Genomic DNA, 14,200 nt, shown 5'->3' on the forward strand with positions numbered 1-14,200 from the left:
GACGTATCATTTTGCCCCCCTCGAGTCTAAACCAAACCTTATATACCTAGTGATCGTTACGCCATAATGTAGAGGCCGACTTGGTAGTCCAGTCGATCCCAATCGCTCGTCATTGCTGGTCAGTGTATCGGTGCCAGAAGTACGTTGACTCAAACGCGCGCGGGTTACTTGTTCGTGCGCAAGCTCTGCGCTTATGTCGTCGTTATAGGTTCTACACATCTAACGAATAATATAAATTCACCCACGCAGAGATATTCAAGTACATCGCGCCGCTCGCTGCTGCTAAAGCGGCAGGGCCGCCTTCAGGCTCCTTGTCTAAAAATAAACTATTTTTTGAATTTTTACCTCAATCAAATTTAGTAATCTTTTGCAAACGGAAATCTTCGTCGGACGGTGTTGAAAAGTTGTTAGTTTTTTTTGTTTGATTTTTTTTTTCGCTAATTTCTTTTCGAATTTCAAATTTTTTTCTCATATAGAAAGGTCGATAGTACGAAACATGGCATCGAATCGTATCATAGGAGGTAAGCTATTTTTATCAATATTAAATTCGATGACGAATAGAATCGATTGATCAATTGATTTATTCGGCAATCATTTTATTTGGCATTCTGAATTCAATGAAGAGATTCGTAGTTAATTGATTGGCGATTATCATTGAACTATCAACTTTTGACTTGATCATGATTTATGACTAGAAGGTCGAACGGGACCTCCTCATTTGATTGTAAAATTGATCGGCGAGTATATGTGGTTTATTGTGGCACACGCATCATCGCGATCTGATCGATAACCGCACTCGTCGACGGATTAATTTAGTGGACCAGTAATCGCTCTCCATACATACGACGTCGTGAAATGGATCAATTTTCTGAATGGAAAATGCTGCGCTTCTACGGGCTCGTTGCACCCTAAGCTCATACCCTCTGACTAATGTATCAGCTGCTGATGTGGATTCCGCAGGACGCGTGGATGTGAAGAACTATACATATACGATCGATCGGTTGAGAGGAAGTTCCCTCAACTCGGGTAAAACGTGTTCGAAATTCACGCGAAGTATATCACCCCGCAGTCCGTGCACGATCAATAACATCCCTTACATACGATCGAGGATTCTATAAAAAAAAAAAAAATCGGTTATTCAAACTCCGTTAAAATGAATTTTCTGAACATTTGAATCGTAAAATTGGCACATTCATGTATTGAACTAATTTTATCTACTCTTACCACACGTTTTTTTTTGTTTCGGTTCTTTTTTTCGTAGATATCTTAGAACGATAATACCTATATGTATATACATTCACGTTTCATATGACCTTGGATTATGGTTTGCGATCCTAGTATATCTGTATAGCTCTATCGTTTGCATGCTGAGCGGCCAGCTTTGTTACGTAACTAAACTAAACAAAAATCTTACAAGATACACGTGTGCATACACTGTTGCACAAATGTTTGAAAAGACGTCGTTATCATAATTCGATCAAAAGGAAATGTACAATTATTTCACACGCGGATGTATTGAACCTTCACATACCCACTCATGTATCGATGAAACGTAATCGGTCCGCTACACGAATAAGTAAATTATTCATAACGAGACAACCTATCATCATTTCGTGTTTTAGAGACGGGCGCGTAATGTGCTAGATAGCGGAAAAAAATCGAACATTGTTAGGGAAAAGAAAAATGAGCTCATGACAAAATAATTATAGCAATTATCGTGATACAATTGGATATGACAAAATGTCGGAAAATTATAGTACTGTACGTGGAATAGGAAAACCCTTGTACAACGCAACGAATTTCACGTTGATTCTTAATAACCGTTCCACCGGTACGATTTGCGTGTATAGAATGTTTAATAAATGCCACTCGATTACGTAGTCTTTGCATTAGTTATGGTATAATGAGTAGCGTCGAATCGTATCGAATCGAATCAGAAGTTTTAGTAATTAAAAAAAGATCAAATGCCGTTCGCTTACTAGCCTCTAGTCGCATTTGACTTCAATTCGCGAAGCACCAGGGCAAGGCTAAGGCTGTCTATAAATACTTGGGCAACCTCCTCCTAGTCCAAGTATTTACGGGCGTCGCGACGTCTTGTCGTACTCCGCAGGCATACTTCTCGCGGCTGTGAATTTCTTCGTAAAACTATCGAACGGACTTTCATTCAATGAACGGTACGAACTTTTGACCACGACGATCGGAGTCCACGACTAAAAAATCGCTCGTTTACGTAATCGTATGATATTTTTGTGCATCGTTTCGATCGTTGGACGGTAACAATTGGTGCGATTACCAATTTCGCGACCTTAAAGTTTTACCGCGGGGAAACCGTCGGAAACCGAAAAACAATGAAGACGTTACGTACGTATATGTGTGTACAACTTGTTTACCAACTAATTTCGATCTTCACGCGTCGTTTTTTTTGGACATCTGCCAAAGGTGTAACGTGTCTTTGGCGGGCTCATCAACATGTGTCGTTATACGATCATTGCGCAATCAACTATTTGATTTGTTACTGTCAACACTGAAATTTGACATGTTGATTAATCGACACTCGATCAACGCTGTACCGATTTAAAAGTGACAAAAGAACTTCCCACGTGTCCAGAAGTCACGTTCAATTATCCGCACTCGTGTCAATTTATAGCGTAGCGGAAGTTCCGTCTACATACATAAACAATTCGAAATCTTGATATTTAGGTTGTTGCTAACCAACGGGGGCTTTTGTTATCTAAAAAATGGTATTATTATCAAGTTTCCTGACACGTGCGGTCGAAATGTTAGCGGATACAGCTGTAAAGAAAAAAAAAAAAAATGAAAAAACAAGGAAAATTCGCAGTAGCTGCTACGCTTGTTGGCTTGTAACATGCTTTGAACAAAATTTCGGCTGTGAAAAAACGCGATCCGATCGACCAAGTCTGCGGGCTTGATAATGAATATGGCAGGTTATTTTGGTGTACCGAAGATAATATTTTATGATGTTATTCCAATAGACCAGACATTTTTGTCAGGTCGATCGGAGTCCTCGTTCGAACTAAACGATGTTTCCACCTATCTTATAACTTAACGATTTCCTCAAATTTATTCGAAGTGGATGGAACTAGTTTTATCCGCTGTCGCGTAACGACCGTTCGTTTCCTTTCGTACGTATCTTCTACTGTAAGAATAAAATGAAATGAAATAAAATGGGGAAAAGTAGACGGAGATTGAATTATTTTTTTCAGACGGGATAACATGTCGCCAGGTACTGAATATCATGGTAATACTTGGATTCATGTTGAATTACATGCTCCGCGTAAATCTCACAATAGCTATTGTCGCCATGGTGGTACCGAGAAATCACAGTAACGGAAATCACTCAACAATCCCTGAAGATTCTGGGTGCGGAGGACCTACGTTGCACGAATCTCCCGTCACGGAATCTCCTCTATTCGTATACCCCGTCGGGTTATCTGGGGAGAATCATACGGGGAACGCAAGCTTCCAGGAAACCGAGCATCATGTATCGAAGATGGTGAGTCTTCATCGTTCGAAAATCGGATGATGCAATAACGTCATCGACGAATGAACCCGTTTCAGGACGTCTTGGAACAGACGAGGTACATGTGGGACGAGTACGAGGTCAATCTGATTTTGGGAAGCTTTTTCTGGGGATACATTTGCACGGAGGTACCGGGAGGTCGACTCGCCGAAATTGTCGGAGCAAAAAGAGTATTCGGATACAGTATGTTAGCCGCGAGCGCTATTACCTTGTTCACCCCAGTGGCAGCTTCATTTGGCTACGTCGCGGTCACAGTTGTCAGAATCATATTGGGACTGATGTTGGTGAGTTTGAAGAGAGAATTTCATCGTACGAAAAACGGAGATTCGAGGTTTTTTTTTTTCTCTTAAATTCAGGGAGCCACTTGGCCCGCCATTCATCCCATGACCGCCCGGTGGATTCCCCCCATGGAACGGAGCAAGTTTGTATCGAACATGATGGGTGAGGTTTTAAAATTTTTACCACAGAAATTTTAATACCCGAACATTTTCGCTACGTACATTTTGAATATATTGCAGCATCCTCGTTAGGCGCGGCTATTACCATGCCGATTTGCGGTTACCTCATAGCATCCTTGGGTTGGGAATCGGTGTTTTACGTAACCGGAGGGATCAGTTTGATCTGGAGTATCGTCTGGTTTTTGGTTGTCTTCGATTCTCCCGCCCAGCATCCTCGGATTTCTTCAACTGAAAGAAGATACATCGAAGAGGCTATCGGGACGGCTTCTTCCTCAAAGGTACACAATAGCCCTCCTCTTCGGCAAAATGTCATTCGATAACGAATTCATTCCACTTTAAAGCACTTGGCCGTACCATGGAAAGCGTTGCTGACCTCACCTCCGGTTTGGGCAATCATAATTACCCACGGCTGCAACGTCTTCGGATACTTCACCGTGGTCAATCAATTGCCGTCTTACATGAAGTATATTTTGAACTTCAATATCAAGGAGGTGAAAAATATCATTCATTTCGCTCTTTCTCCACCCATGACGACTAGTCTATACGTATAGTTTTTTTTTTCGTTTTCTAGAACGGTTTACTATCATCTCTACCGTATCTCGGAAAGTATTTATGTGCAGTATTCATGGCGACCCTCGCCGATTACTTGAGACGTAGTAAAAGAATATCCGTGACGACGATCCGCAAATCTTTCAGTGCCTTCGGTGAGTACGATTTGAACTTTTAGTTTCATTAATTGACGCTGATGAAGACTGTCGGTTTAATGGATATTAAAAGCGTAGCAACGGCTTCGTCGTTAATCAACTGTCCATGTAACACTTCATTTCTAAGATTCAGTCCTATTAATAAAGCTGCGTATCCATCCCCACCGAAGTTGATTGGCGATCGAGTGAACGTCAATTTGAAAAAGTCAATTGTCGTTGATATCTGCATTTTGTTTCAGCACTAACGTTCCCGGGTATCCTGATGATAGTTCAGGCTTATCTGGGATGTGACAGGGTCACTTCCGTCGTGATATTCACAACCGCCCTGACCATAAACGGAGCGGTAACCGGTGGTTTTCTTGGGAACGGTTTGGACATTGCTCCGAATTTCTCCGGTACAATTTTCGGAATGGCGAATACCCTGAGTTCGTTGGGTGGAACGGTCAGCAGTTTTATGGTCGGTACGTTGACCTTCGAGAATCAAACATTCCCTCAATGGAGGATAATATTTTGGATCCTCGCCGCCGTCTACCTAACCGGTGCTCTGATGTTCACAATTTTCGGTACCGGGGAACTTCAATCTTGGAATAATTCAACCGATTCGAGTGTTCCGGGTAAAGTAGCGAACTCAGAAAACGCTGTGCATTCCGAGGAACTTGTATCTCTGAAAGATAAGACTGCAGCATGAAGTGAAACTTCGACTTCATCTTACTCTGTTTTCCAAAACCTTCCGCGATCTGCAATTTTTACTCGAACGAGAGGTCCGAACTCGCGTCGAATAAATAAATAATGGACGATATTCTATTGTATTTATGCTCCAACGCATCACGCATCATGTTACCAAGTAACGTTACCATTTTGTAAAATGAAATACCATGTAAATAAAGAATGAATTTTTATAAAAACTTTGCTTCTTTGCTGCAAAAGTGAGCGCACAGCTTTATCGTTTATGACTTGCCGACCGATGTTGCTTCTGCATGGCTGGATTCTACTATTCGCAGCAGTTGGTCAAAACCAGCCGTTCGAGACTCGCGGCTCGTTTGCTATCATACTTCATTTTTTTTCCACCTTACCATCCGAGAAAGATTCTCAGCTGTTTGGTCCATTCGAATTCAGATGACGTAGCTGACTTTCTCTTCGTAGCGGTATCGATTTCTCGACAACACCTGTACCGACACAGCTTTACCACCCATCTCTACCTCGAGTCACGGATCGGATTAGCACAATCCGTGTGTGCCTTTTGTTATTCCGATTTTTTGTTATGTTCTTTTTTTTTTGGTTCTTTTGCCGAGAAGGGGTGGGAAACGATTCGGTACAGATGCTAGACGTCGGTGGAGGAACGGCGGAGCGTTGCGATGCTGGCTCGTCGTGACGCGTGGCGCTGCGGCGCTCTGCGCTATTATCAGGAGTTCAGGTTTTACAAGGAGTCATGAGCGCCGGGACGTCATTCGGCCGAGAATTCCCGCTCTCTATTAACGAGTATTGATTATACAATACAGATTGAGCTATGTATCTCGCCAACGGAACGCGGTGACGCGATTCCGAGTTTCGACCCAACTGAATGCCAGATGAAAGGGGCGCGGAAACAAGAGAACGGGGATAATCGTAGGGTGGAATGGAGATGATAGCGGGAAAATTACGGAAAAATAAATCATCGATAACGATGTTATCGTCGCGAGATTAATAAAAACAGTATTAATTGTAATTATATTTTTGTACGGAACGATTCCGCGAAGTTGGCTACAGGTATAGGTATAAGTATTTGTCCAACTGATTCATAAATCAACGTTCCATAGCTGATGGCCATCCGTCATTACGTGTGATTAGCGATTCGAATCAGCGCGATTTGTATCTTCGCAAAGTACACAGAGATACACACAGAGACAGACGCGTTACCAAGTAGACGACGCGGTGAGAGAGCGTTTCTGCGATTTCCGCGATGCCGACACTGTATACGTGTACATATGTATATTCTTTTGAAGAAAAAAATTTGCGCCGTAGAGGTGCAGGCGAGGTAATTTCTCGTGGCCCTCGGATACCAGCTTCCGCGGCCTCGACGACGTCGTGTCCCTGGGATACGATTAGCAGCCATTTCTCTTTGGTTCAGTAGTCATGCGTAACGACGTCGTCACCTAAATCGCACGTTCGAGTAACAAAATCCCTCGATGTAATGAGAATTAGAAGAAGTTTCACCGCTAAAGAATCGCGCGCGTCTATAGGAACGTTAGGCGTAAATTTTTTGAACCGCATGTCGAGTGTTAGGTATAACCGTAGAATCTTAGGAATTCATGGATTGCAGCACTGAATTCAGTTGCTATGTCGAGGGGACGCGGAAAGCAGATACGTCGAGGAGTAGCGCGGTGGTTATTTTGCCGCGCGGGACCGCCCGCTCGGCCGCCACGGTATCAGGAGTCCATAACAAGCGAGAGATATTCCTAGAGACGGCAGACCCCGTCGCACTTTATACCTCCCTAGTCGGTTGTGATTAAGTAAGGTTTAATCAGCTTTACAAGCTAAACTTCTTTTGTCAACATGCACGTGCATGATAATCCCAGCTATCTTTCTAGGGTGGATGTCCCGCGGGCTGATTGGTTTCGCTAAGATGCACGCCTCGTCTAAATTATCCCGTAGAAGGGGTACCGAATTTATGACCCCCTATTGTTGCCATGGTTAAGCTAACGGGAGAACAGAATCAACGGAGGTTCCCTACGCCGCGGATTCTACGATCCTGATAATTGGATTTACAACGTGTTAGACGCAGGTTAGTCTTCGCTGTAGAAACGACCTCTCGAATAACCCTCCTATACCAGCGCTTTTCCGGCGATCGAGGAACACGCTCGGTTGTCACTTCGCTTTTCCAAGCGCAGACCCAACTCGACTGATATCCCCAGCTGTTACGCGTCACGTTACGATAAGGCGGGAACCACAAAATAGATACTATATGTATACGTAGATACGTATCCACGCGGTGAATTGGACGGATTACGAATTCTAAAAAAGAAAAGCATCCGATAATCCTGAGAAGATCCGCAGGCCGCGAAGAAAAGCTTACACGTATATACAGAATGGCATCCCGGGTTGCCCATTAGGAGGTTTTATAATAACGTAGAGTTGTAGTGCACCGGATGGTTGCACGCACGCGGCATTTTAAGAGGCTAGTATAGCGTGCAGTACGTTGGGGAGGTAAAGGATGAAGACGGGCAGCCCCGAGGGGCACAAAATACCTCAACCCCACCCCCGCGACTCATGGGAACCCCCCGAGGCCGGCGCGGCGAACGTTGAGAGTCGTACCTCCTCTTCGATGTGCACCCACATGGCGATGATGCGTCGGTAGGTGTTTACGCGGCTGGGGCAGCAGGAGCCAATTTCACGGGAATGCAGCGGGGAGGAAGATAAGAGGTAGGCGCGGGGGCCTCGTTCGATTCGTGCGGCGGTAGAAAATAGGTACATATGTAGTATTGCATACATTGAATTCCAAAGGCGGAACGTTCGCGGCCCGAGCAACTCCGATACACGAGAGTCCGTCAATGACATGATTACGCCGAATCGAGACGCGGACCTAATTTCGGCGTGTGAAACAAACCCGCGCGGTGCTCCGAAATGGCAGAGGTACACTTTCGCACGGTCGACGGCCCCCCCGGAGTCGAAAAATTTCAACCGGCTACCTCCGAACAGCCTCCGCTCGCACGAAATTTCTCTACTCATTCGCCGCTAATTGGAGTTGGTTCACCGAATCGGGCATACCTACCTACCTACCTATACTCCCCGGCTTATCGATTATTGCACTCTGTAACGACCCATCAAAAAGAGAAAATTGAAACATCCCGACTACAAATGTATACCGTAGCTCCTTAATTTCACCTTTTTCCAAGTGCAGCGGTAGGATTTCTCGAAGCGGCTAGATGTATAGTAGGTGGCGGGTAAAATTGAACGGAATCGCGGTACGGCGTACGGTTATTTCAAGTAGCTCATGTTTTGATATTTTTACCTACGCGCGTTCACGTGTCGGACGTCAGTTCACGGGTCGCGGGGCGACTGGAAGTCGGTCGTTTTTCGTCTCCCGTGCATTCGGTACACTTCGCCAGGTATGCGGGTGAGAATCACCCGGGGCTAACTCGAGTCCGCCCACGTTTAAGCCGCGCATAACCCGCCACTTCCAACCAGGTAACGTCCAGGTTGATCCTCGACCGCACCGTCGCTCCACCTGCCCCGCCGGACTTTCGACGCACGCGATATTCTACGCTCTGCAACGTTGAGGATTCCGCCCCCGCGGGCACACGCCGCAGTCACGCAAGCTCCGGGTTCCAAAGTCTCCGCGATGTACCCTCGCTGCTTCGGAAAAGTGGATCTGGAAACTGGATATCTCATAGAGTCGGTACGTTCCCGATCGCTCGACGAAGTTACGCGGTCGATTTTTCTTCGTCGCGGCAACGGCTGGACGAGTCTCCGATCGACGTTCGCCGGTCACTCCGACGAGCTCTGAGAATCCTGTTCGGATTCAGCGATATATCGCGTGATGATTTCAGCGAGGTCATCGCGGGTCTCGTCGAACTGTTCCACGAGCGAGTAACTCGATTGTACGGATCCGAGTCGGCCTCGTGCGCGGTATACAACTTGTCTCGGTCCCACGCTCTTCGGACATTAGAGGATCATCTTTGAACTCCGCCCACCCGAGTCTAACTGCTCCTGGATAGAAATTCGGTCCCAGTCACCGTCCGACAATGAGCCCGGAGGAATCGAACGTATACCTACCTACGTAACATATCCGCTCGCCATATATGAAGCAAAATTTTTACACGGCTGTAATTTTTTCACTCGAAATCACCTCGAATTACAACGCGTTGAAAAATGTATATCTCCACGAGTGGAATATTTAGCACCGTGAACGCATGAAATAAAAAAAGAAAAAAACAGAGAGAAAGATAAACGGCGTTTTTTTCGACTTTATTAGCCGCACACGTTGTTATCGAATTTATGACACCGTAGCGTCGTTGAGATTATTATTCAGTGGGCTTACGATATGATTGTTATTAATTAGACAGTTGGCAGAGGTGCAGCGGTCGAGTGCACCAGGTGCAAAGTTGATCACCTGCAGGAGTAACGCAACCTGACTTCTTCGTGCAACTGCGGCAGACCAGAAATGCGTTCTGCAGAACGACGAGAGCGCGCGCGAGCGCGTCCCATGTATTAATAACATATTTACGATATTAAGTTGGATTCCGTCGACACACGTCGCGACATATGCGGCTTGGAACGCGTCGTAAGGCCGAACGTATTAGGCATACGGGTCGCCCACATCACGCGTGACATCTGACCCACATCCGGTAAATATTTACGAATCGATATTGTTACACGCCGTACTTCCATTGGGTAATTTCCCACTAAATTGATGGGTAGATCCGTTGAATAAAATATACCGACCATTATTTCCAGTTGTAGATTTACGATTGATCTGATACGTTATATCGATATCGCGATCGGCGATTCATTTGTTATCTTTTGAGTTCGATCCGGTGGATCGAACGAAATTGGGATTAGCGCCACATAGATCAACGTAACCCCTTTCTAGATGGCGGAGTGTCTTCACCTCGTTTTTATCGCACTCGACGATCTCGCTGCCACCTTTGTAAATTTATATTCAAAAATAACAAACCGATCGCGAAGCTTCTTTATAATTCTGACGAACCATCGCAGCGGGAGAATAAGTCCGAGAATCAGTCTCTGAAAATAAACTAAATTTATTTCACTTTCAAACGTACCGTTACGCACCGAAATCTCATTCGGTAGAGAGAAATTTCTACGCTTTGAAAAGCCGGAACGAAGTATTTCCGAATTCTCCATGGAAAGAATGAAAATTGAAAAAGAAATAAGGAATGTTTATTTTATTCTTCTTATCCTTTTTTCATTAACGACCAAATTTGCGGAAGCGTAGGTCGAGCTGTGCGCCCCTTTACTTTTCTTCCCTTTTCGGCAAATACATATGATATACAACATTCTGGAAGCGCGTGGGCTATGTAAAGTGGTTCCCACCTCTCCTCTCGCTCGAGGTTGTATTGTGGTGACTTCCGGCGTCTGAGGAATCGAACGATGTCGGGCTACCGAAAGCGAACTTTACAATATAGTTGTATAAAAAATTTTACCCTCCGTTCTTTACATAGGAGCGTGCAAACCATACCGTTCCACCCTTATATGGAAATTAAAAATAACACCCGTACACGAGCTGCGGCGCGTGTCGTTTCGTACGACATTACGGTACAGTATACGATAACGTACGTAGGTCTCAATCGATATCCTATGTACCCGCATTTTCTCCCTAAATTAGCGTTGCATAGTTACGATACGCTTATAATATAATGCATCTGACAAAAATTCGTCTTCTTTTCGCATCTGCGATACGTCGAACACGCGTATTAACGCGCATGGCAAGGTATGACGATGTAAATAAGAAGTACAGCCAACACCCGATAATGACCGACACGAATAACCGATGATTAAAGGTACAGGTGTTCGATTCTTAATATCACGTTTATCAATAATTTCAACGCGATCGGTGTGACAGCCCGGAGCAAACCGCGCTTGTAACCCAATTTTCTTTCATTCTCACTTATTCAAACTCCTCCAATGGTTGTCATTATTGTATAATAATATACGTGGTGCAAGTACACGCCATCGTGTACACGTCGAGGAAATTACCTCGGGGAAAGTACGCGCTTTTATTCACCTGTGCAACGACCGTGGGCCGCCGAAATTTTCACTCGTCAATACGACTCATTTACTTATAATACGTACTTATGTATCCACACGTATCGGATCTACGTGATCCGAATGCAAAAATGACGAATGTGGTACCTATAACTCTGTCGGTGGATAATTCTTTTCAGTATCATTTCAGGCTCGACGTATATAGCGAATCACATCAAACGCTGTGTGCTTTCTGCACCGGCATAATTATTTTCCGCATGGTGGCAAAGCTGCGGCTCCGAAATAAGAGAAGGAAGGGGAGAACAAAAATGCGTCGCGCTCTTTCGGTAGATTAGAATAGTTTCACCCTAATTTCCTGCACGATGTTAAACATACACGATGGTTGTTTTTTAAACGTGGGAGCGTACAACTTTGTGTTCACGCTGCTCGCGTGCTCACCCATCTTCCGGTTCCGGCGCGTGCTACCGCCGACATTCTCTACCCGTTACAGCTCTCGTTCCAATTCCCTCGGAGGAGAACTTCCCCCTTCCAACTCATTCACTCGTTTCTTCCGAGTCGCACCTGACGCTTCGGGGGCTTACAGCGAAGTCAAGCTTACGAGGCTCGATTCGTGGGGACCGCCCATTCCCGGTCGATCTCAAGATAAAAATGTTAATTATTGCGAATTGAGACGCGCACGATGCCTCAAGGGCTTAATTCTCGCACACACTTTTACATCGGCCCGTATATATCCGTATCCGCGTTCCCTGCGTTCGGCGTGCGTACGCTCATATTATTGACGAATTAACGAAACGTCGATAAATAATTACTCACTGACACTATATACGTATACTCGCATTTATATAATAGCGTGTACAATAACGTATACGATTTCACCTCAGGTGTCACGCCAAATTGCATCGTCCTTTTCCAAGGAGCACCCGGTTGCCGCAGTTTTCGCAAATTTAAACCGAAACGATCCGTTATCGATCGCGTTCTCTTGTAATTAGGATACGCGTGTTACCTGAAGAGAAGTCGATGAGAATAAAATGAATCGAAATAACAAAAAAGAAACGGTTTCCATTGCGAAAGTTTTTCAATTCGACGATCCGCACAAAGACACCACTGACGCGTGTACGTACGTAGAATTAGGTATACATGTATAATTAGTTTTTTTCTAGCGAACGTTCCGGCGACGATTTGCCACAAGTTTCCTAATTTGGCCTTGATGCATTGCCATCGACTAATTCAGTCGGCTGTTACGAGCCTAATTTTGTAGAAAAATGTGAGATACTGTTACTTACAAATTTGGAATAAGTAAGGTTCCTTCGGCTACTTAAGGTAACGAATGAGCTACGGGTATGCTATAAATTTTCTCGCTTATTTCCACGAGACATATTGTGCGTAGAGACAAACCCGACAGATGTAACGAACGGGGCACTCGTTGGCGTGTGAAGAGAGGAGAGAGAAGGAGCACGAAGAAAAAAAAGGGCCATTTTCGGTGAAAAAAAGAATTCGAATAGAAAGAGAAAAAAAAAAAAAAAAAGGAAACAAGAAAAACACAACTCTGGTCCGAGCGAGAGGGACACGTGTGTTACTCTGAAAATGTGGAGAAAATTTTTTTCGTTACCTCAGCTCCTGATGCAACACGTTTTCGAAAACTAATAGTCGAAAAGTTTTGCAGGAAATATGAGTTGAAAGGAAAAAGAGAGAAAAAAACGAAAAAAAAAAAAAAAATGCCAAAGGCTTCGACTGCGCGAGGATCCATCGAAAACGAGCGAACGACAATATAAAACCCTCAATGAACGAACCACATGGCAACCGTATGGAGTTTAACACTCGCAAGTGTACACCTAAGCACACACACACAGACACACACACATATTTGATAACCTTTTGCTGTATCAGCTGCTGACATCTGCTACTCAACGGATCCGAATTTAGATTTCTGTATTTCGGGCGTGTCTTGCATCGGTTAACCAAATCCGCGATACTCGAGCTCTTGGTTCTTTCGCCGAAAATTCGCGACGTCCTGCGTCGGTTGCGGAGAGCAACGGACGTCCCTACCTCGTACGACGTGATCCACAGTTGTGACTCGCATTCGAAAGGTGTAGGGAATTTAAGCATGCCGGTCGAGCGTACATCGTTCGGACGATAAACGTGAGCCTACGATTAAAAATAACAATCACCGATTGCGAGTGGCTTCGAAATGCCGCGTATATTCGAACGTTGCGTAGCTTATTAAAAGGAGGATAGTGTATAGTTAGGCGTGAATATCGGAAGCAAATAACGGAGGCATCGCGACGCGAGGCGACGTTCCGCGATGTCCCTATATACACCTACCGTTCGTATATCCACATAAATTGCCCTCCGTAAATTGCGTACAGCCCGGAGCAAAGCGTCGCGTTAATTTTAACGGTAAACTGTGTCACGATCGTTCGAATGGTTATACCTGCAATTATACAGCTTTAGAATAAATTATTTAACGAGGTCCTCCTCCTCCTCCTCCTCTCCAGCTCCAAAATATGAAGAACAAAATTTTTTTATCGCTTCGCGAAAACTTAACCAACTCCGCGAAGAGAGAAAAAAACCCAAATCAAAAAAAAAAAAAACAATATTCCTCGCCTCTTCGTCGTTGTTCGTTGTTTTTTTCTTCTCTCTTCTCTTTTTTCCACGTTTCCGAACACCTGATCCTTCCCTAAACTAAATAGCTCGCGGATATCACCTGCTTCTGTCTCGTTAATTGTTTCTCGAAGGAAATCTTTGATTTATACCCATGTACGTACGTATGGTGGTACGGCTTACCGAAAGAAGAA

At 44.5% G+C, this 14,200-nt stretch overlaps 1 protein-coding gene across 1 annotated transcript; it reads left to right on the forward strand.

Annotated features, from left to right (window-relative positions):
• Positions 1–120: 120 nt before the first annotated feature.
• Positions 121–5,608, forward strand: LOC105689146 (sialin). The gene is made up of 8 exons (XM_020854113.2): positions 121–521; positions 3,225–3,514; positions 3,580–3,825; positions 3,898–3,982; positions 4,060–4,277; positions 4,341–4,490; positions 4,571–4,703; positions 4,943–5,608. The coding sequence occupies exons 1-8, from the start codon at positions 497–499 to the stop codon at positions 5,389–5,391; spliced, it is 1,596 nt and encodes a 531-aa protein (XP_020709772.2). The 5' UTR covers positions 121–496; the 3' UTR covers positions 5,392–5,608.
• Positions 5,609–14,200: the final 8,592 nt, after the last annotated feature.

The sequence above is a fragment of the Athalia rosae genome, chromosome 2 (assembly GCF_917208135.1).
Source record: "Athalia rosae chromosome 2, iyAthRosa1.1, whole genome shotgun sequence".
NCBI lineage: Eukaryota > Metazoa > Arthropoda > Insecta > Hymenoptera > Athaliidae > Athalia > Athalia rosae.

Coding starts and splice junctions, on each gene's coding strand:
- LOC105689146 (XM_020854113.2), top strand. CDS start 497: ATGGCATCGAATCGTATCATAGGAG. Junction 3,826..3,897: donor TCATATTGGGACTGATGTTG/GTGAGTTTGAAG, acceptor TCTTAAATTCAG/GGAGCCACTTGGCCCGCCAT. Junction 4,491..4,570: donor TGAACTTCAATATCAAGGAG/GTGAAAAATATC, acceptor TTCGTTTTCTAG/AACGGTTTACTATCATCTCT.